The 24253-nt window shown below is 37.3% G+C and overlaps 2 protein-coding genes across 2 annotated transcripts; one reads left to right on the top strand and one right to left on the bottom strand.

Annotated features, from left to right (window-relative positions):
- The first annotated feature begins 75 nt into the window (after positions 1–75).
- Positions 76–8045, top strand: ppid (peptidylprolyl isomerase D). Its single transcript, XM_044205046.1, has 10 exons — positions 76–255; positions 1006–1146; positions 1980–2086; positions 2530–2718; positions 3405–3527; positions 4064–4170; positions 4472–4613; positions 5366–5452; positions 5838–5880; positions 7373–8045. The coding sequence occupies exons 1-10, from the start codon at positions 171–173 to the stop codon at positions 7459–7461; spliced, it is 1113 nt and encodes a 370-aa protein (XP_044060981.1). The 5' UTR covers positions 76–170; the 3' UTR covers positions 7462–8045.
- etfdh (electron transfer flavoprotein dehydrogenase) lies at positions 7927–22466 on the bottom strand. Its single transcript, XM_044205045.1, has 13 exons — positions 22246–22466; positions 21354–21512; positions 18427–18656; positions 17988–18069; positions 17595–17713; positions 16912–16989; positions 16138–16284; positions 15462–15602; positions 14595–14738; positions 12048–12216; positions 10713–10895; positions 9927–10148; positions 7927–8643 (listed from the first exon to the last, which is right to left on the bottom strand). The coding sequence occupies exons 1-13, from the start codon at positions 22274–22276 to the stop codon at positions 8480–8482; spliced, it is 1869 nt and encodes a 622-aa protein (XP_044060980.1). The 5' UTR covers positions 22277–22466; the 3' UTR covers positions 7927–8479.
- Positions 22467–24253: the final 1787 nt, after the last annotated feature.

The raw sequence follows: 24253 nt of genomic DNA on the forward strand, positions 1-24253 counted from the left end.
CTCATAACACTCAAATAACCTGCAATACATTCACAACAGAATTGTTTTATTTTGAATGTTTTAACCGGAAGTTATTGAGTTCATTCGTCCTCGTTCTATCTGCTCCTGTACACCGGCCGGGTTTAGCAAGGTTAGCTGAAACAAGTGTCTTAAATCGCCTTGTCCTTAAAATGTCTCACCCAACACCGTCTGACAAGCCTTCAAACCCCGAAAACCCTCGTGTCTTCTTTGATGTGGACATTGGTGGAGAAAGAGGTTAGGACATTTTGATTTTAATGTCGGCTAACAGCTTTTTAAGGGCCAGTTTAACCGTTAGCCTTCTTAGCTTAGCACAATCCTAGCTCGTTCTGACACCTAGAAACGGATTCATTTAGTAACTACCAGAAAAGTTATACCTTACAAATGAGCCAGTGTGTGAATATAGACATTAGCAGCTCGCTTATGTTTAATGTTAGCTAGCTTTGCGTCAGATAAATGTTTATTTAGAGAGCTTGTCTCTCGTCTTGAGAGTGCATGAACCACGTGTGGTTGTGTTGTCTAGTTAAGACTTGTAAATGTAACGTTAGCTATGGCTTTGCTGTCATACCATTGTAAACTGGTGTTCATAGTCATAGCATTTGGTAATTGTTAATCACATGTATTAATATTAGCTCAAGTAGTGTATTGATTATTTAACTGGCTGCAGCTAACAAATTAAAACGTCACCAAGAAGACATGAAATTTTACTGTAGCCTAACAAGGCCTATTTTGTATAGTATATTTAGCTGTGTCAGGTTATGTATAATACTTCCTTAATACCTAAATATCCTGCTCCACTATCTTTATTTTAGTAAAGTTAATAATAATGAAATCAATAATGTAACAATAATGATTTGTTCTGTGTTGAAAGTATGTTTTAACTTGGTCCAGACTATTCTCATGTAGACTAAACTGTAGGTAGTGTAGTCAGTCAGAATCTATGACTTAACTTCTGCAGTAACGTTACACTGAATTTTTTGTCCATAGCTGGCCGAATAGTCCTGGAGCTGTTTGCCGATATCACCCCCAAAACTGCTGAAAACTTCCGGGCACTCTGCACTGGAGAGAAAGGCACTGGCAAATCCACCGGGAAACCGCTGCACTTCAAAGGATGCCCATTCCACAGAAGTAAATAGCCTTCACATGTGCATATAATGTGACATTTCAGTTTGGAGGGACACCTTGAAGTTTTAGTATGCACACACAGACGTGTAGAAGCAGCTGAAAGGACATCCAGTGCAGTGAGCCATTTGGAGAATCTGTAGTTACTTGGATACTGAACTTCTCTTTAAAAACACCATCAGTTCACCAAAATCCATGACAAATAAAACTACATGCATGGCTACATTTTATAAGGGGTTAGTGGTAAAATGTTTAGGTGATCTGGCCCTTTAATTGAATGTCAGGATTTCCCCATTGATTAAATTACTTTCAATTGGCAGACAATAAGAATTGTGCTGCACCTGAACATACACAAAAAATAAATTATATTACAGTAATGGAAAATTGGCAGACAGGTAGTCAGCTGCTGAATATTGTAAAATGAAAAGGGACTTCATGCTTTTCAACAGTCATGAGACAGTATAGTATTAAAAATGCAAAGTAACTAAATTGATTTTAATAGGCTAATTGAGCCATTGGATTGGGTCGACCACCAATCGGAAGGTCGGTGGGTCGATCCCGGCTTCCCCCAGTCCACATGTCGAAGTGTCCTTGGGCAAGACACTGAACGCCAAATTGCTCCTGAGGGCTGTGCCTTTGGTGTGAGTGTGTGTGAATGATTAGTTTGTTTCTTTGAACTGATGAGCAGTTGGCACCTGCCATCAGTGTATGGATGGGGTGAATGTGATATGTAGTGGTCAGAAGACTAGAAAGGCGCTATACAAGTACAGTCCATTTACCATTTACATTCACTCTGGTTGATCTGCAAAGTTATTTGGCTGTGAACTTGTTTTTGGCAGTCATCAAGAAGTTCATGATCCAAGGAGGTGACTTCTCCAACCATAATGGCACCGGAGGGGAGAGCATCTACGGGGAGAAGTTTGAGGATGAAAACTTCCACTACCAGGTAAACTACTTAACACCACAATCCCCATTATCAAATCCACTGCTAGAATATTTTAAAGGGATCTAAACTATTGCTCGGTTTCTTCATCCATCATGTTACACAATGCTGTTTGTAGTCATTACTTTAGTGACATTAAGCAGACCAAAGCATTCTGACTTTAAAAATAAAAGTCAGACTCTTACATATATCAAACAATGGACATATTCCCCCAGGACGTCCCAGTGACTTGTCTTACTGAGGAGTATACTGGTATCTTTTATGGCATTATCTCCATTTCTCTCAGTCAGTTTAAATATGCAAAAAGGCATAAAAACTCTTGAATAACATCTCAAAGATAATCAAACAACCTTCTCATCCTTACCTGTGTATTTGGTGTCCTGTTTCTGTGTGCTATTAGTGCCATCTTTTGTCTGTTGCAATAATTTATTTCCTTCTCCATATAGCATGACAAAGTGGGTCTGCTAAGCATGGCCAATGCCGGGCCAAACACCAACGGCTCGCAGTTCTTCATCACTACTGTCCCCACGCCACACTTAGATGGCAAGCATGTCGTCTTCGGACAACTGTTAAAAGGGATGGGGGTCGTAAAAATGCTGGAGTCCATTAACACTAACGATGACGTCCCTGTAAAGGTAAATTCCAAAATAACACACAATTTTACAAAGTTGACACCTAGTCTAAGTGTCAATGTAGCCCTTAATAATACTTGTTTTACCACTATGGTGTTGCTTCCAGGTGTTTTGTTGACCTCTTTATTTGATATTTTCTTCCATGTAAAAACTAAAACACTTTTGCACAGTGAATTCAAAACCTGCAGTCAGCTGGGTGTAGGTGTAATCATGATGTTTTAGAGAGTAGTGAAATTGAACTTTGTTTGTGTAAAGACAAAACTCTCAAATGTCCTTAGACGTGATTGTTTTTATGTGATAGTCTGATAATATTATGAAAGGGCCTACTGTTGTATATTCTGTTGTATATAATTGTTATATACAGTATTGTGATAACTGCATGATTCCTATTGTCATTGGACACTTGGTACAAATGAAGAATATGATTTATAATGGGAAAAGGTTTAGAAATCCTGTTAAACAGTTATTTTTGCTTTTGCAACTAGTCAAGTGTGAATAGGTTGGCACCTTTTTAAAAGAAATGATAACCCAAATAACAAACATTTTAAGCTCGTAAACCCCAGCCCCCAAGCATGCATTGTTTATTGACACTGTGGAATGGATAACCATTGAATCTAACCTGTGAGAATCTTCTGAGCTATAAATGACATTTTCCTGTCTGAATTATCTGCTAATGTCTACCTTTGCAGCCATGTATCATAGCAGACTGTGGTGAGCATAAGGACGGGGACAGCTGGGGCGCTGGAGTAACTGATGGATCAGGGGACACCCACCCAGACTTCCCCGAGGACTCCGACATCGACTTTAAGGATGTAAGCATCAGTGAGGTCTTTGATCTTCAAGGACACGGGTGAACTTTGGCAGATAGCATCAGACTGCTCTGCGGACCACTCTGGCTTTTTGGGAAATGTGCCCATTTGTCGTTTTATCCAAAGTCAGATGAGAAGATCAATATCAATTTCAATGTCAACATCCAGGACGTGTTTAGCATAGCAAACATTGGAAGAAGGGTAAAACTGTTACTACACCAATTCCAGGGCTTGTCCCCAAAATGAGGGATGATGGATTATTACCAATATTTTGAGTGTGCGCACTTTTGATTTTACCTTGAAATTAAGTGGTTTAGATAGTCTGGTTAAACTTTTTATTTACAACCTGTCTGATTGTCTAAACAAATGAGTTTCTTGCCCAGTGTACTGTGTTTTAGCAATGTGTGTTCCCAGAGCGTAGCCAGTACTCTGAACACATTATCATAACTAATAATGGCCAAAAATGCAATAATAAGATCAAAGTTGTCAAAAATGGAATTTAAGTCTCCAGTCTCATTTTCACCTGTATTTGCTTTCAGGTTGACAAAGTTCTGTCTGTTGCTGAGGATGTGAAGAATATTGGAAACAGTCTTTTTAAGAATCAAGACTGGAAAGCTGCAGTCAACAAATATAGCAAAGCCCTCAGGTAATAAACAGTATCAGTGTGTGGTTTACTTTCAGTCACAATCGCCTTTATTTCATAGTAAAATAAATTAATACAGTGAATTTACAGTGTGGCTCCTTTATGTGGGAAAAAAAAGACATTGGAGACTTTTTTAAATTTATTTATTTTTTTACTTTGATGAGTAAAAGCTCCCACTGCAGTTTCACCTGTGATTCAGTTCAGACTTGACAGTGCATGGTCACATTTTTCAGTGACATCAATCATTGCTAATCAGGATCCAATTCTATAACTAACAAAGGGCCTGATTTTTTACGTCTGCCAGGTACCTGGAGGTGAGTGGAGAGCAGCTGGAGGAGGAGGCGCAGCAGAAGCTGGAGCCCACAGCCCTCAGCTGCTTTCTCAACACAGCAGCATGCAAGCTGAAGCTGCAGCTGTGGCAGGATGCTCTGGAAAGCTGCAATGAGGTAAATTTGGCAGTACACATGCTCATTTGCTACGCAGGGTAGCCATGCTAAGAATTTAAATTCTCCAGCTATTGTAATGTGCTTTTCAGATTTTTTGTTTTCCTTTCCTTGGTTGATACAAAGTTCACATAGTTCACAACATTTTGGGAAATAAGCTTATGCTTTATTGCTGAGTTACCCGAGAAGATCAATACCCCTCATGTCTGTACAGTAAATATAAAGCTACCTCCAGCAGCTGCTTAGCATTGCAAGACTGGAAACAAAATCCGCCTACCTGCACCTTTAATCCTCACTCATTTGTTTAATCAGTACAACAACAAAAAAAAAAAAAAAACAATTGTGAGAACTACAAGTTGTGGTTTTACGGAGGGTTACGTGTCGGACTATTTCTTGGCTGGGAGCAGTGACTCCTTGGAATCCTGTCGTTACTGTGAGGTTGCAAGGCAACCAGTGGAGATTAAAGCAAAGACGCAAATTTCCCAAAATGGCAAACTATTCGTTTAAGTTACTGATAGTATACAATATATCTTGTACTTACATTCAGTATGTAAGTGGACATAATTTTAGTTCTGGCAGGATAAAGTCAATTTACCAGAAATATGATTTATGTGCAAATGCACTTAAATACATTTTTGGTTGGACCTAATCAGTGGTAGGAGGAATATAATTCACAAAATAATATTGACAACTTTAATAAAACATTCAAGGAGGATAGAATTTCATTTCTGGTGTGTATTTCTGTTGTCTTACAGGCTCTAGAGCTGAACCAAGCGAATACTAAGGCACTTTTCCGGAGGGCCCAGGCCTGGCAGGGGTTAAAGGAATACAGCAAGGCCATGGTAACATCTACACAAGCACCTCTCTCTTTAAAGTGGCTGTTGAAAAATTTAAATATCAAAGACTGGGAGCCTTTTGTATGAGATACTTTGCACCACAACACTTCAAAATGTACATATGTATTTTCTGTATATGGATTATCATCTGGTTTTCTACAGCATTAGCAGCACTGGACTCTCCTGTTCAGTTTTGTCTGTTGGACTGAATAGTTTGGATGTAGGAAAAATAAATTATGTATTGTAGTTAAGCATTTGGCAGATGTTTACATGTCCTAGTTTATACAAGATAAAATCCAGGTGCCTTGATTTTTGGAGATGTAAAGTATTTGAAGCAGTCTAAAGGCAGGTTGACTTACCACATTTTTTTTCTCCACTTGTCATTTTTCAGTTTGATCTGAAGAAAGCTCAGGAAATAACTCCAGAAGACAAAGGTGGGGAATTTGTCTGCAACAATTTCTGTTTGTTCAGCCTTTATCCATGCCAAGAATGCAGCAAATATTTTCCTTTTTCTCCCCCATTTGCATATTGTTTATTTATTAAACTTTCATGCATATTCACATGCAAGCTCATGAAGAAAAACAGTCTACGACTGCAGGAAATTTGTTGTTCCTCCTAATTGAACTTTATCGTGGGGGGGATTGCTAAGTTACTCATGAAAGGTCAATTGTAGGACAATAATGAATCCATCAGTTTGATGACTCACTTTGTTACTAGGGTTCTGTTACAGGGAGCCAAGAGTAGTCAATGTTCACATTCTGCAGTCTGACCTGAAAATCAAGTGTGATGATTGTTCAGCAAAATTTTTGATTATTTATCAATACATGGTGAGTCTTATAGATAGGTATTTAATGCCAGGTCTTAACAGGTTGTTGGAGTAAAACAGCTGCTATAGCTCATTTTCACAGTGTAGGTAAAAAACTCTTTACCCTCACGTCATTTTATTGACTCAACCTGTGTTCTGTGTGAGCAGCATGCAACCAAAACATCATCTAAGACCTCTCAGGATGCAAATTGATCAAGAATTAACATTTTAAGAATATAGGACTGAAATGGCCTCATTTAACTTCCTAAATTGTGATGATTTTGTAGCCAACAAAAGCACTTTACCAGCTTAAGACCGACAACACTGCTCTATTGCTAAAACTACCTCAGCTACCAGTGGGTGAAATCTGATGTAACTAACCGAAAAGGATATTACAGTCTGAGAACGGACACTTTATCTAGCTACTTTAAGTGTGACTCATGAGAAAATTATTCACAGACACATGCTATCTAGTCTCTAGTGTATTAAAATATTTTAGCATAAAAAGTGTTTTAAAAATAGCTAATTCATACTTTCAATCTGATCAAAGTGCATACTGGGACAGCCTTCTTAAAGAAGCATTTGCCATTAGCAGATATAAACCCTCCGTAAGCAGTTGTTTAAAAGCTTCTAAGGAATGTAAGTTACTGACATGACGATGAGAGCACTGGGTGTTGTGTGGTAATGTTCAGTATTATACTGTTGGCTATTGGTTAGTTTGTTGGAGTGTTTTGTCATTCCACCTCCATTGGAAGTACTACACCACCAAATACGTAAAGATTTCGAGTGTACTGGGTGGGATTGGGTCTATGCAAATCTGGAGCTTCTCTCTGCTTTTTGACAGTGTTGCACTGCTCTTTTGATTTTTTTTAAGCTGCAGTTTATTGGCTGCGGGCTAGGAGATAAGAGCTATCAGTGCGCTTCATGCTCTCCCTGTGCCTTCAGGAGCAGGCTCCAGTCTTTAAAGTGAAATTGACAGTGTGCAGAAAGACAAAATGTGGCAAAGTGGACACTTTGAAACAATGTTTGAAATCTCAGCATTGAAGTTGAAACATTATCCAGTATAAATACTTGATTAATTGAGTCACTTGTTCAGCTAATTAAGTGTTTTCTTTTGACAGCTATCAGCAACGAGATGAAGAGAGTCCAGCTTAAAATCCAGGAGGAGAAGGAGAAAGAAAAGAAAATCTATGCCAAAATGTTTGCATGAACATTTCACCAAATGATGCAATGAATTCTTGTTACCATTTATCAATATTTGAAGTCATCTCTACATGGGAAGCTGCACTTACTGAGATAAGGAGTCTGGTGAACAGGTGAAAATGTTCAGTATTTTCAGTTGCGGGTCCTTTTGGTTTCCAGCGAGCACATTTCTCATTATCTGTATTCTTACAAGGGAATAACTGTTGTAAGCTTTGACCTGTCTTAATTCTGACAAGTGTCTTCACTGTAATGAATAGTTTGAGCGTTAGTCTGATGCATGGCTGACTCCACTGCTCTGAAAAACTAGGTTAACACTTAACACTGGTGTTTGTTCTGGAGTTTGGAAGTAGTTCATTAAAGTTGTATATGTTGTATTGTTTCATAGTAGGGATTTTGATGCGGTGCCCTTGGCCACATATAGTATAACCATTTGTTTTTATGTTTTTTACAGAGGTCAATAAAACAAAAAGGATAACAGTCAAGTGTTCTTTATTCATTACTGTTATATTATCATCTAATATGTACAATACTGTGCAGATGCTGTCAAATTATACCTGTAATAATGCTGAAATAAACCTTAATTTGAGAACAGCTTGCTTGTTCATTTACAGAATGTTAAAAATATTAACTATTAGTTAATTGCCTTTTTTAAACACAAGTAAGAGCCACTTTATTGTATTTTAAATGCCCATATTGTGGCTTTTATGGCAAACTACAAAATGCAAATTTTGACTTCTGCTTTTAGTGGGTTCATGGGTTTCATAACTCCCGTGCCATATTTCAAATTTAATACCCTAGTGTTTAGTTTAAGAATTCATTTCTATGACAAAATACAGTTTTACTTGTAATATCCTTGCTTTTTGCAGATCTCATTTTTTAAACCCTCAAAAATGGCTATTTACTTATTTTTGGGTCCATACTTAGGCACATTTGCCATTGGCTGGCAATTACTGTAACCCTGAATTCATGATACTATACAGTTATCGTTCAAGATAAAAAGTAAAAAAAAAAAACACCCAAAACGTTCACATTCCATTGTAGGCTGGTCCACCGCCGCCTTCAGGCACAACCCAGTTGATGTTTTGGCTCGGGTCCTTGATATCACAGGTCTTACAGTGGACACAGTTCTGAGCGTTTATCTGCAATCTCATGCCATCTCCAGTTTCCACAGGAACATACTCGTACACACCTGGGAGGGACAGTGGAGAGAAAAAGTAAACTAATTACAACATAGTCACGTAGAAACTAGGGATGTAAAATATGGCTATTAATTTTGTCTTCCACTTTCTGTTCTGATCAGGATTTATTTTTCTAAAAAGATGAACAAGTAACAGTGTTAACCATTAGGGATGGAACAAATTGTATCATCACAGGCTCTTGTATGATACCTTATTGACAAACTGGTCTGGAACCAATAGCTCAGGGGCATTAGTGAGTTCATACATTTCTGTGAACACTTCATAATGCCATGAATGAGTAGTACATACTTAGTTCCAGCTTTCTAAAAGACCATTCAGCCACTGAAGGAGTATGTTTTCTACTTAAGTTAGAGATATAATGATGTATCAGATTTTTTGGACTGTGTTGCCTATTTAATAATGGCTTGTATTGTTATACCATCTATATCGTAAGCAACATTTCTTGATAGTACTGTGAAAACCCTATAATTTCCAATCCTATTTTGCACTGTGGTAAAATGATGAATCTTTTAAAAATCAGGAGGCTCACAGTATAAGCAAATACGTCTATATTACTGAACAGAGAATCAGAAACCATGCTTTATGTACGGTTTTACTGATTTTATTTTGCAATACTTGCAAATTCTGTTACCAAGGAGAAATAATAGCAATAAAACCTGACAGAAAATATGCTTAGAAGTAATATGAAGATTGACCTTGAACTCTGAGAAATTGTGATCAGCATTTTGTTTAGTGGACCAAATGATTATTTGGAAAAATAATTTCAACGTTAATTGCAGCCCTATCTAACTGGTATGAACACCACAATGTGAATTTTAACAACTAGCACAGACAACAATGTCAAGTGTATTTTTAAATTACGGGGATTAGATTAGATTAAGGGCTAGAACTACAACAGACCAAAAAACAAAGATAGTCAGTCACACTTGAGATTCTGGAACAATAAAATGATTAGCATTTTTGCTTGAAAATTTACTTAAAAGATTCATTAATAATAAAAATTGTTGCAGATTAATTTTCTGTCTCTCTCTAATTAGATTTGATTTCACCCAGCTAAAATCTTGAATATTACAGGATATAAAGTTAACTCTGCCTCCTAAATATACTACTTGCGAATGCATGTGACCTATGTTTACAAGTCCCGATTCACTTGTAACTTAGATATTGGTGTGAGACTATATGCAACAAAACTTCTCACTATAGTATGTGAACTGTTATTTGCATCCTGATAGAGTGCGTGGGGGAAGCTCTTCAGAGGACAGGATGGTGTTACCTGCAGGGCAGAAGCGTTGCTCAGGCCCATCGTATATGGCCAGATTCCTGGCGACTGGGACACTGTCATCTTTTAGGGTCAGATGGGGGGGCTGGTCGCCCTCGTGGTTGGTGCCGCTCAGGGCCACAGAGGAGAGCAGGTCAAAGCTTAACTTGCCATCGGGCTTGGGATATTCAATCGGTGTACAATCTTTAGCCGGTTTCAGCTGGTTTGCATCAAGGCCTGAGACAGATCGGGCACACATGGTTACAAAATGTTGATTTTCTCTGCTGAGATAAGATGACCTCATACCTCACCTAAAGTGAAACCACTGCCATTGTACTGTGCTGCTGATCTGCTGCAGCACAACTAACCACACTGAAAAACTATACTGCTCCACTGTACATTCAACTGAGGCCATGGACACCACACTGATTTCTCCTAATGCTATATTCTATGTTTACAACCACATAGCTGATTTTTCTAGAATGAACCGTGTAAATAAGTGAAATCAGTTTCTTTGCAATGAAGTTGTAGAAAATAGAAAATCACACATTTCAGGATAAAAAACCTTCCAACCTTCCATTTTGTTCTTTCCATTTCACTGCCGCTTATTTCTGTTCATTACAGTAACTATCAAACATGCGCTTAAGTAACACATGATTATTCTTTTTGTCTACAAATCTTCCTTTTTTCCCCCTCCAGCTTTTAACTCATCACTAGAAAGATCAGCTAAATGCATTACAATCAAAAGAAATGTTCAAGTTACCACCAAGCTGTACAATGATTCTGCTCCATGACACTCACCACAGTGTTTGAGTGTCCATGGCTCTTTTCCTCTCAAGATCCAGTAGAAAACTCCAGTGTAGATCATGCCACCATACAGGCCAAAGTAATTGTGGAAGGACGGCCTGATGTTTCTCACTGCATACAGCTCTTTCCACACCCACGAATTCTTCAAGTTCTCAGCGTACTCAGGTATATGCAGTCCTGGGAGGATTTTGAAAAATAAATAAATAATTGAAGGATTGTAAATTTTATTTCTGCTCTGCTGTTGGCATGCTTACTTTTCTGCACATTTGTAACACAAAGCCATGTTTAATTCTGACGTTGCTAAACAAAGATTTATAAAAGAATGACTTTCAATGTATTTCAACACAATTCCAGGTATGTGGAGGTTAACATTTTCAACTGGAAAAAATAATCCCCATAAAAACATTTTACAGTCAGGTCTGTGGACTTTCCTTATCAACTAGGACAAAGTTTCTGGTAAAACACAAAAATGACAGTTGAAAATGTAACAGCAGTGTTTTGAGCGGTACAAATGAAATTGCATTCAACTGCAAAAGTTTCAGAGGCAGATCACCTCAAACTCAGGCACACAAAACCTCAACTATCTGCACAGCAGATAGGTAGGTGTAATGAAGTATTTTGGGTGAACTAACCCTTTAAACAATTTAATATTTGTTTGTTATTCCTTTTCCAGACTACCCACAATCTATATTTAAAAAGTCAATTATTATATTGTCATCATGCTATAGAGAATTACCAAAAATGATGTAAACACTTCATGAAAAGTTATTTTAACTATTAAGTAAATAAGTCACCACAGGGCTACAAAGATAGATTACATTCTGTTGCCAACACAAAGTATTTTTCAATACCAGATACTGTATATCATGTCCCTATTGGTTAGGTTCAACCTGTGATTGCGCTATCTCAAAGCAGCCTCCTGTTCTGAAAGTTTGTCATGATTCTTGCGACTGTTTCCGCTGACATCTTTATTGATATTGCAGGTTTTATTGAGACACCTGAAAGAATTTGTCCCCTTTGGGCCTCTGTTAAGGTTTCTCAGGTTGCGTTGAAAGCTCATAAAAGAGTATATTGCCTGACCTTTAATACCTGACAAATGTTGCTACCTGACATTCAATCTGATATGGTCCAGCCTTGTTGCAGTATGTTTGTGATTATGTAACTTCAGAGTTAAAATTATTTTTTCCTCCATGTGTTAACATTATTTTGTCTACACCCTGTGTATAGCATAGTTTCTGAATTTAACTGGGTAAACCTTAATGAGCTATGACCCGTCATGGAGTAACTGGTGCTACTACCATGATTATTAATGGGTCTTAAATTCTGTACCTGCTGTCTCTGAATCCAGGCTCTCTGCTGTGACTTTGGGGAAAATGGCCTCAGCAGCCAGCATGCCACTCTTCATAGCTGTGTGGGTGCCTTTGATCTTTGGGACGTTCATGAAACCGGGACTGCAGCCCATCAGCAGCCCTCCAGGGAAAGTCAGCTTTGGGATAGACTGGAGAGGAACAGGAGAGAGAGTTTGTGCCCATTTTTAACTTTCTTGCGTTCTACTTTCTGAGACCATAAACTTCTAACTGCATTTCAAGAATATAGTCACCGTTCAGTGTGATGTATCCTGAGCAAATATGCCAGTCCATAATTCTATTGGATATTATCAGCCACAAAGCAATTGTGAAATCATAAGGCATATTATATATGTAAACGGCTTTAAGTGAAAAAACATGGTTAGTGTTAATTAGCAACCAGTTGGTATGTTCTTAGATTAAATTTTCATGGCTCATGAATTATAAGAAGCAAGTGAGCCTTTATTTATATCCAGACATCCATTTTCAAGTCCAGATCGCAGTGGCGGCAGGTTGAGCAAGGTAGCCCACATAACTGACATGATAATAAGACAGCAGTGTAGACCTTAATAAAATAGATTGATATACAGAACAAAACTAAAGATGACAATGAGAAAAGGATTAAAATATATATAATAATAATAATAATAATAATAATAATAGAGTTAGATAAAAACTAGATGAAAAACTGGATAAAATATTTAAAAAGAAGAAGACAGCAAAATAAAAACAAAAAAAAAATCAATCATAAATACAATGAAATAATCAAATCAAATAAATTAAATAATGTCTACAAACCAGTCTTAATCAAAAGCCTGGCTGAAGAGGTAGGTTTTCAGTTTGTGTTTAAAAATTTCAACACTTCCAGCTGCTCTCAGATCCTCTGGCAGACTGCTCCAGCGGCTTGGGATAAAAGCTGCCCCACCAAAAGTTTTAGTGCTGCACTTGGGAACAACTAACAGACTCGTGCCAGAGGACCTGAGGGGTCGTTCCGGTTCATATGCTGTAAGCATGTGAGACAGATATGCCGGTGTCAGACTGAAGTGCTTTAAAAACAATTAAAAGAATTTTAAAATCAATACGGAAACTAACAGGCAACCAGTGTAAGAATAGACAAACAGGTGTAATGTGTTCTGTCCTTCTGGTCTTGGTCAGCACTCTGGCCGCAGAGTTCTGAATCAGCTGTAGTTGATTTATACGTTTTTTGGGTAAACTAGATAGGAGAGCATTACAGTAGTCCAGCCTGCTTGATATAAAAGTGTGCCTTAGTTTCTCTGTGTCACTCAGATAGAGAAATAGTTTTCAGGATATTTTTAAAGGTGACAAACCCCACGTGAGCTTTAGGTCCAAGATTTTCTGCTTCTTGGCTTGGGGTAAATCCTGTGGTGTTCCCAGGCCAGGCGGGATATATAATCCCTAAAGCTGGTTTTGGGTCTGCTACAGGGTCTCCTCCCAGGTGGTCATGTGTGGAAAACCTCCACAAGGAGGAATCCAGCAGATGCCCTAACTACCTTAACTGATCTTTCAATGTGAATGAGCTGTGGCTGTACTTACTTCTAATATTTATGTTATTTATAAATACATATTTACATGACAAATTATTTTACATTAGTGAATAAATTTGTTATTATTAAAACAATGAAACTTCTTAAAAAAACAGGGGTGTCATATGTTATAATAATAACATCTTACTGCAATAACTTACTTTCACTTTTAATGTTTCACAGTTAAACATTTCTAAGTGGCTACCTATTTTTTGATGGTGATTTTTTCATCTATTTTCTTGTCACTTGTCACTAAAATAATGGCACTTTATTAGTGTAACGTAAAATCTATTCTATGTTTGAAACAGTCTATATTCCCTGGCTGTGAACTGTCATTAGTGGAGAAAATATTTTAATTTAATCACATTCTAATCTATGATCTTTGCATTAGAATTTTCAGTATTAAAATACACTAATAATACAAAGAGGCTGACTGAGGAAGCACCAGAAACCAACACAGATTAGAGAAATTAAACTAACCACTTACAAGGCTCACAGATGTATTTGATGTATACAATAAATAGACCAAACACATAGTAATTGCATCAGTAGTAGTGAAAACATTTCCATAAACTGATTCAATTAGTAGCTTGTTTCTGTTATCATTCAGCTGTAACAACATTGATTTATTTGTTGTGTAAATTAGTTTAAATTTAAACTAAATTAAATTCAGAATTTTACTGATGGCTTTAATTAAATATGAAAGTAGGAATACATTTTAACAATCCGTGTAGGGGAACTGGCTATTTTAATGGAGTCATCTTGTGATTTCCCCAGAAACGTAGCTTCACTCACACTCAATCAACATTTAGGTTAGGTCAGTTTTAGGGTTCCATTTGTTTAATATGACGTAGCAAATGCCTGGCTCACTGCTCATGGTTTTATCTTGTAAAACAGAAATTTAACAACAGGCAAGTTTGATAAACAAGTTTGATGCCAAACAAGTATCCTTATTGGTAATGAAAATACGTAATGTAGACATATACCTGTAATCCTCCTTCATTCAGTGCCCTGGCTCCATATGCAATCCTGTGGCCTCCCTCCAGTGTGGGAGCTACGAAGGGATGATGTTTCCAGCGCTGGAACTCCCTGAAGGGGCTCAGATAAGGGTTGGTGTAGTCTAGACCAACCTGGAGTGGGAAAAAGATTGCCGGTTTAATTGGAGTCATTTCAAAAAACACATAACAAACCTAGTAGACAAACACAAAGTGGAAAAAGGTAGGGTGTTTTATTATTTTCTGAAGCTACTGTGGCTTAGAAAATAATTCAAATCCAATTAATCTTTCCATATCTTCTTGTTATTGTTGCATTTTTGCCATCAATCTAGACAATCTTAAAACATGAGCAACACTATACAAATACCTCATTTAAATTAGGTATTTAATTTATTCAGACTCTTGGTACTGACACCAAAAATCAAGCTTTTATCATCCTTGATGTCTCTAGAAATTGTTTGAAGGACACCTATAGCAAATTAAAATTACAGGACATAATTTAGAGAGGCACATGTAGGATGTGCAAAAAAAAGCAACCACAACAATACAAAAGAAATTACAATATTTACAATAATAGCTGTAATCACTGTCAGTGGTGCTTCTGAATTTACATAAATTAGATGTCTTTTTTTTGGGTTTATTTACAAAATTTCTAAACATCATGCCTTTTCTTTGTTATTAAGGGGAATTGTGAGTAGACATATGCAAAACATGTAACCTATTTTAAATTAAATCTATAACATAAAATGGTTTGAATGCCTTAAGCACAGACACACACAGACATTGTGTATACAGTATATTTCCACTATAGATATCACCATGAAATGCAAACAAACAATTGTATACAAAGCCACTCACCACAAAGCCCAAGGCCACTAGTGGCTCTCCTTCATTCAGATGATACAGGAAAGATCCTCCATATGTGTTCCTGTTCAGGGGCCAGCCCACAGAATGCTCCACTCTGCCTGGCCTCCACTTCTTCTCATCAATCGTCCACAGCTAAAAAACAACAAACAAAACTAGTTTTTTTTTGTTTTGTTTAAATGTTAAAACAACATTTATTTGGTAAATATATAATGTAATAATAATCAATGATTTGAACCACAGCTTGGGCCAGGGATTAACCAGGGGCAGCAGGGTCAAAACAGGTTACTTGAGAGTTATTGTAAGGGTAGTACAGGGCGACTATAGTAACCCTGTACACCATGGTGGCAACTTTCAGTCCTTCAGCCATGTTTTTCTTTATCTCAAAGATAAACACGATTGTGGAGAGCAAGTTGTTGCATTTATGTTTTCTACTGCGACTGAAATTAAATCATGAATTTACACCAGTTTGTGTACACTGTGTTGAATCCCCAGTGTAGAAACAACATTACAGCCACTTTTATCAGTCTCCTCAAGATGGACTTTACTTTACTTTACATTAGGAATGATCAGCCAAACCAGATTAAGGAGAAACCAAATTTAGGCCACAAACAGAGTGACCGATAGTCTCTCCAGCATTAGCTTGATGTAGGCGGTACATGTTATTTACCTCCTTCAAGCCAATGGCGTAGGTCTGAGGTTCACAGTTCTCACGCAGGTTGAATTGCTTGTAAAGCTGCTTAGCCAAGTGGCCATGACAGCCTTCTCCAAATAACGTGACTTTAGCATGGAGCTCCATTCCTCTCTCAAAAACATCCTGCAGCAAGACAGTAACAGGACACATACAGTTCATCCAGAAAGTATTCACAGCGCTTCACTTTTTCCACATTTTGTTATGTTACAGCCTTATTCCAAAATTTATTAAATTCATTATTTTCCTCAAAATTCTACAAACAATACCCCATAATGACAACGTGAAAAAAGTTTGTTTGAAATCTTTGCCTTTCTAGACCCAAAGGAGAAAAGAAGAATTTGCTAGATGGCAATAATGATGTACTAAACATACTGTAACCATAATAATGCCTACATAATATTGCCCTAATTTACAATATATGTTACATATCACAAACTACTGTATAATAAACTATATTGTTATAGGATTTAAACTTTTTTCCCCCAAAAGACGGTGCACCTTTGAGGGACAATCTCATCCTGTTTTTGAAGCAACATACTATGATGGATAAAGGAGGTTAATCATTTTAAAAATTTTTTTAAATGCTTTATGCCTCAAAACAAGTGCTTGCGAACCTGTTGGTTTGTTTTGCTTTAATATCCTTTCCAAGGGCCTGACGTATCCAAGCTATTCATGTATATATTGTAAAGAATGGCGTGGATTTGTAATTTTCACCAGTATTATTAAATTAAATGTTTTACTGCACAATACCTTTGGTGAGCCATCCTTGGCGATGCCTACATCATTGGTGGCAATTCCCTTGACACTTCCATCTTCATGAAACAAAACCTTGACAAAAGTAATACAGATAAAGGTTAACACTTGGAGTTGAGAGGGGACAGGAAACATGTTTAATTATATGACTGAACAAGCACAAATGGGGACTGTACTTCTGATTACTGGATTATATCATTTTTGGCTTAACAATCAACATGCCCACTGATACAGGTAAAACTATAATCAGCCAACATCAGCCAATAATAACAGATCAAAGAAATTGATTATGCTGTAAAAATCAAAAATGTATGTGTCTCTGTATGTATGTAAATTACTATGGTCTCTTTGGTTTGTTTGGGCAATTGTTTATTACTAATTTACTATTTTGCTTTACAGGCAAAGTAAGACAAAAACAAAAGTTTAAAGCAACTTCCCATCATTCTTCCATGAATCTTCAAACTCAAAATTTGATCTTCATTATAACACCTAAATCAGGCTCTGTAAAAATCAGACCAGTGGCGTCTGAGATATTCAGATATAAGGCAGCCATACCATAGTTAACCTACCCAACTATAGTACATTTTGAGAAAGACAAAATAAAAATAAACAGAAAAAAATTGTTGCATGCTTGTTTGTATTGCATGCAGTACATCAAAGAAATTCAAAGGAGGTCTAACCTCAGCTGCAGCATAACCAGGGTACAGCTCCACTCCAAGCTCCTCGGCCTGCTCCCCCAACCAGCGCACAAAGTTCCCCAGCCTCACAATGTAGTTACCATGGTTTGTCATAGGCAGACCTACAGACAGTGAGAAAAATCATGCACACAAATCCAGTGTCCAAGTTATCAAACTGCAACAAGCTGGCCTATGGGTTTGAGGGACCATCCATTAACTGGATGAATAAACGCACATACCAGTATGATAACAAGTGATCACCTTTTTGTCAAGATACTATGGAAATATCAATAAAATACCCTCTAGTGTTAAAGCCTTGTCAGACCAATTGTGTGGCTACAAAGTGAGAAAGCATTACACTGTTTTTTATTCAAATAGAATAAAACAGGCTTTTACCTGGCAAAATAGGAACCGGGATTCTGTGTTTCTCTGTTAAAATGCTGAACACATCTTCAGTCACTGGAGTGTTCAGAGGTGCCTGAGGTAAGAACACAATGTGTGTTATTCACTTCATAGGGATTTGTGTGTATGTATATATATAAAATTTTACAATTAAATAACACTTTTCAGATTAACCTTTTCTAACATTAACACAAATACATGCATATTCATACATGTACCCAGTGTAGGCGTATGCAAATGTTGATAAACTATACCAGTATGTACAGTATGTGTAGCTATGTTATATATAGCATTGCTGACAAACAGCCACATAATATATTACACAACATACAACATAGAGCACCTGGTGTAACTGTCCCTTATGTAATAAAGGAAGGGCATCTTTGTAAATCCACCAAACTCACAAAGAAGAAATGTTGAATAAGACACTCACCCCTCTTTCCTTCCAATCAGGAAAGAGCTCGTTGAGGGCAGTGGGCTCCAGACAGGCTCCTGATAGGGTGTGTGCTCCAATCTGAGAGGCCTTCTCCACAAGGCACACTCGCAGTTCCTTCTCATGTTCATTGGCAAGCTGCTTCAGCCGAATGGCTGCTGAAAGACCGGCAGGCCCCCCACCTACTATCACCACATCTGCCTCATCGGCAAACCTCTCCATTTCGATCCCTGGGAAAGGACCATAAGAAAGAAACATTGAGGAACGAGAAAGGCACTGCATTTTGGTTCAGTTTTTAATATCTTATGAGGTAAACCGCATCCCTGTGTAGCACACTTGGCAAAACCGTGCACCAAAACTGACAGGATTAGGCAGGGTTTGCAGTGTAGCCACCCAAACTAATGTTAAACTATATGGTTTTTTTCTCCTTTCAAACTGAATTTCAAAGTTGAATTCAATAGGCAAAGATACCTTTTTTTTTTTTTAACTTATTCACACCGATTCCTCTCAGTGCAAAACTTACATGTTCACCATAAGTTTATATAAAATAGGCAACAGAACCATCTACGAAATAGCAAAGGAAAAACTCAATGAACTCTGGTAATGAACTTTCGAATAGTGGCTGATGGTATGCCACTAGAGCGCCATATGCCGGCCCCTATAGTAGTATGCTGCTCGTGTTCCACCAGCACATACCATTTCCTAACAGCAGGTGCCGCTTGAAAGTGGTAGGCCAATGTCTAATAATAACTTTAGGTACATAGGCAAGGATATATGAAATTACTTTCAAGTGCTAATGCTAATATTAGAGCTAGCCTTGGCTAACATATTTATTATTAGCCTAGCCACCATTGCCAGTCTGACTAATCCATAACAGAAATTTAGAGCCAACTAACCAAATCATACTTGTATTATTTTCGGCAAGTTTAATGTAGGCCTATTAGTAGAACACGATCACACATTACATCATATAAAACTCCACCTTGTGGGCATAGGTATGGCATATTATTTATCATTCACCATAAAACTTTGAACGAGTAACCGGTTGCTAACATGCCACATATACATACACACACACACACACACACACACACACACACACAACTCAATAAAGACAGAAAAAAATATATTTATGGTTTTGATTTGATTTGGTATGACAGTGGTCTATCACTTTCAAGCGGCACATGCCATAAGGAAACAGTATGTGCCGGTGGAACACGAGTGGCATACCACTCTAGGGACCGGCATTAGCCACTGAACCACTAGTGGCATACCATCAGCCACTTTTCGATCTCGGCGTCACTCACAAAAAGACTTTAGCTCATGTGCTGAGTATCTTGGATCAATCCTGTCCAACCTTCCGGCCACAGCAAATCCACATTGGCAAAATAAACTCACCATTTCTTGTGAACAGTCACAGTACAAAAAAATCATCAGCTTATTTTGCGTATAAACTAATGTACCTGTACTTTGACCTTATCCTAATCCTTGTGTATGTCTTCATCTTACATATGTTGATATGTGTATCTTTTTAGTTTTGTATGTGTGTAAATTAATTGTTTGTGTACTTTATTTGCACTCTCATTTTTTCTTAAAACTTTCAGTCAATGTTAATCAAACATGTCTAAATGGTGTTAGTAATTTTATTGCAGGCATACGATAAGTTAAAGATGCACTGTGAGCTTTATTGTTTAGGAAAAAATAAACAAAAATAGAATTAATACCCCTGTACATACAATGAAAAACCTGGACAATGAACTGATTGTTTTTGGTCCCCCCAACACCACAGGCAGTACAGCAAGCCACTTACAGCCTCTGACATAAAACCTTCATGCCCATGCCAGGAATCTTGGTGTCATCTTGACAAACAGATCAACTCTGTGGTGAAAGGTTGCTACTTTCAGCTAAGGAACATTGCCAAACTTAAGTCCATCCTCTCTCTCAACAATATGAAGACTGTTAAGACCAGCGCATTAATCTCTTCAAGGCTTTACTACTGCAACTCACTGTACCTGGGTGTTGGCCTGGTTTGTCTCACCTGCAGCTAATGCAGAATGCTGCATCAAGACCTCTAACTGATACCAGAAAAAGAGACAGCATTACACAGGTACAAGCATGACTTGGCTACCTGGCTACCTGTCAAATACAGGATTAATTTTAAAGGTTCTTTTATTTGTTTTTAAAGCCATACATGGGCTGGCACCCCTGTACATTTCAGAACTTCTCTGCCCCTACTCCAACTCTATGCATCTTAGATCTTCACAACAATTGTTTTTAACTGTTCCACGATCGAGGCTATAGGGTAAGCTTTGGAATAGCCTTCTGCTCTCTATCAAATGTTCCTGCTCCATTGACACTTCTAAGAAAAATCTCAAGAACTACATGTTTTTAATGGCCTTTGGTTGCTCATAGTGGTTGAGGTATTTTATAATTATATTATTATAAATTGATCTTACAAGTTTTATTCTGTTTTACATTTGTGTACATTTTTTTTATACTGCCTTGTATTATATCATTGCTATTTATTATTATTATTATTGTTATGCCTTATTGCTATTTGTGCCTTTTTGGTACTGATGTCACTCGACTTGCTATTGTTGTGTTGTGGCTTTGACATTTATTTGTACAGCACTTTGGTTAACCCCGGTTGTTTTAAAATGTGCTGTATAAATAAATTTGATTCGATTTGATCAGTTATACGAAGACCAGATTACTTTATTCAGTGTAAACATTATATCGCAAATATGGACAAAACCCAGATTAGACATGACACAACACAGATCAAACTACAAAGAGATCTATGCTCTCATGGCTGCCAGTGGATGTCTAGCCTAAGTCACCAAATTGGCCAGAAAGGGTCTTGAGTGCCAGTACTTATAACATTTAATTCTCACTTCAAAGTAACTTTAGATAATGCAGAGTCTTACCTTCCCATCTTGGATCTTTATCTCGAGAATGAATGGTGTAGTGTGTTGTGATGCGGGGTGTTGACACAGAAGAACATGTCCATCTGTTTAGTGTTGTGTACAGCTGAGGGGCAGCATGCTCTGTCTGTACTGTCTTCAATGCTCTGATACACCTGTGGGCTGCAAGAGAAACAACAGCTCCCAGTCAAGATTAGCTGAAACTGCTGGGCATGTGACTGTATACTATGAGCCTGATCTGGTTCTCAAATGATTTGAAATACAATAAAATGACAACAAATAAAACCGTACCAATTTAGACAAGAATTCTGAAAACTAACACCGTAACAAACAAAAAGCTATTTTAGTAGCTAATGTAGGGAAACTGCCAAGCAGCTGTCACACTGCGAAGGTGCAGCAGTAGCACCATGCTAGCTAGTAGAGATGTATGTGTAGCTACTGCTAAGCTACATTCAAAGCTCAAGGCTGGAAATAAACATCCTTCTTATGTAGCAAAAACACTTTTCGTAACTTTATTAACTGTGACAAGTTAACGTTACTAACAACATCAGTGTATTTCTAAAACGCGTAAGTTGGATATATAAACCAGGACAATGACACTGTTCGAATGACCTACATGTTAGTTCAACTTTAACCTACATTTTAGCTTGATGCTAACATAAGTGAGTTTGCTGCACTGTTTTGGCTAATGCTATCACTAGCATTCGTAGAAAGTCTAAAAACACAGTCAGGCACAAAGACAAAATATTCACTACCCCATTGCGGACTGTGGTGAGCATATACATCGTATAGCGACATATGACAACACTGTCGGTAAAATTAAGTTATTAGCTTTGTCCAAGTGAAGCACAGCAAGCTCGCAATGTGTTAGCTAACTAGCCATTAGTTGACGTACCTTTACTTGAATATCTGCTAGCTGGAAACATTATGTGTCAGCTAGTGTAAGCTCACTAGCGGACAGCGTGTTTTCTTTTTAAAATCAACCGATGTGAAGCTGTAGTGTCCTTACTCTACTGCTAGTGCAAAGCTTGTGTAACCCGCCCGCTCGGCGAACACAAATGTTGAGCCGAGATACCTTACAAAATACGTCTCATAACACAGACATCTGAGAGCGTCAAAAGCTGCGTTGCTGCGGCGGCGTTCATGTAACTGAACGGAGAGGTAACTGCGCAAATGTGGATCTCTATCATAGACTATATAAAATACTATATATATATTATTATTATTATCATATATATTTTTTATATGATTATATTTATGATTTTATAGTACCTAGGTAGGCCTACTTTTTTGTTTACCAGTGGTTGAGTGTAACTAAGTACAATTCGGTACTGTGCAAGTACAATTACAATACAATTTTGAGGTTGAATATAAATTTCATGCTAATGAATAGCTAGCCTACTTCTGCTTCACCACATTTTTACGTAGTGTTATTGCCACTTTTACTTATGTAAGTGACCTGAGTACTTCTTCCATCATTATGTACTATTCTTAATATATCAGAGAAACCTGTAAGACACAGTTGTACAGTGTTTCATTGACTTATAAAGCGTTTGTTTCAGTTTCAAAATCTAAACAATGCCCAAACTAATAAGATAAATAACCAATATAAGCCAAATAATAAATAAGTCGACAAGCAGATATGAGGCATACATATATTTATTGTCCACATTTCACTGAAGAAAAACACAAATACAAAAACTACCTTTGTAAGTAATTATTGTAGGACACATGTCAATACAACAGATTAAATTACACATTTTAAAGACAATTTCCCCCATCAATATTTAATGTAAGCCTGCAGATATTATCAATATCTCTCAAGCAAACTGCTGGCTTTTGTCTTTTCCAGCAAATATGGGAAAGTAATGTAAACACAAACATCACATACAATAAAATACGTTTTAATAATAATAATTTATTCTCTTCTGTGTTATAGCATGTTTGCAATACAAAAGTCAATTTCCACAGGAATCAGTAGTTCATTGAACAAAGTATGCACAGAAGAGTGTATGATCATTGTACAAATGTCTTGTACTGTACAGACCACCGTGTAAAATATGTGTAGTATGGTGTAGGTGGTGAGGTGAGGTTGAGTCCAAGTTCAAACCCCCAGACCAGCTGGGGAATTTCTAGACAGGATGTATAAAAGACAATTTAGAATTGCTGCCTGTGTTGCTGTAACCCATTCGCCAAGTTTATACCTGCCCAAATTAAGTACATTATTTGTTGAACACACTGGACATATCTCATACATTCAATATTTACACTTTTACACTTACACTTTTGATCGACTTAATCCCCCCCCCCTTAGCAGACTGGAAAATGATAAAACTTAGAAGGTTACCTTGATGTAAAAATGTTCTTTGCTGCATGTAGGTTGCATGTATTATTATCAATATGAGATTAAACTAGCAGTACAGTATAACATGTTTTCTAATGTGCCTATTCACTATTGAAAAGAGAAAGGCATGAAACGGGGTTGATTTACCCTCCAAAGTAGTGACTGATTGTACAACAAAAGAAAATTTCATGTTATCGTCAAGTTGAAAAGTTCATGAAATGATTTTGCACACGATTACCTGACTTCTGATGGTTCAAAGCCTTTAGCTGCAAATTATTTTTTTTATTTGTCACAGAATGTTCCCATGAGTCATCCTTACTCTGGGCCTGAAGAAAGACATTAAGAGCTACCATGAACTTGCTGCGAAGATGGTAGTGAATTTTCAAAAACAAATGCAAGTTGTGGTCCTTTTCAGTATACTGTTGAAGGGTTTATCTATGGTGTTTAATGTAATTTAGATCAATCGTGAGCAGCACAATGAGTTACAAATTGGCAATTTTTTACTTCCTCATGTGCTGTCTATCTTAGTGGTTCCTGTTTTTGATGTTTACAGTTAAAA

This window comes from Siniperca chuatsi, linkage group LG8 (assembly GCF_020085105.1).
Source record: "Siniperca chuatsi isolate FFG_IHB_CAS linkage group LG8, ASM2008510v1, whole genome shotgun sequence".
NCBI classification, from domain to species: domain Eukaryota; kingdom Metazoa; phylum Chordata; class Actinopteri; order Centrarchiformes; family Sinipercidae; genus Siniperca; species Siniperca chuatsi.

Excerpts from the sequence above, each read along its gene's own strand:
- ppid (XM_044205046.1), top strand. The coding sequence starts at position 171 with ATGTCTCACCCAACACCGTCTGACAAGCCTTCAAACCCCGAAAACCCT. Across the intron at positions 4,614-5,365 it reads CTCTGGAAAGCTGCAATGAG|GCTCTAGAGCTGAACCAAGC; the intron begins GTAAATTTGGCA and ends GTTGTCTTACAG. Across the intron at positions 5,453-5,837 it reads AGGAATACAGCAAGGCCATG|TTTGATCTGAAGAAAGCTCA; the intron begins GTAACATCTACA and ends GTCATTTTTCAG.
- etfdh (XM_044205045.1), bottom strand. The coding sequence starts at position 22,276 with ATGTTTCCAGCTAGCAGATATTCAAGTAAAG. Across the intron at positions 18,657-21,353 it reads TAAAGATCCAAGATGGGAAG|GGATCGAAATGGAGAGGTTT; the intron begins GTAAGACTCTGC and ends GTCCTTTCCCAG. Across the intron at positions 15,603-16,137 it reads ACGCCATTGGCTTGAAGGAG|CTGTGGACGATTGATGAGAA; the intron begins GTAAATAACATG and ends GTTGTTTTTTAG.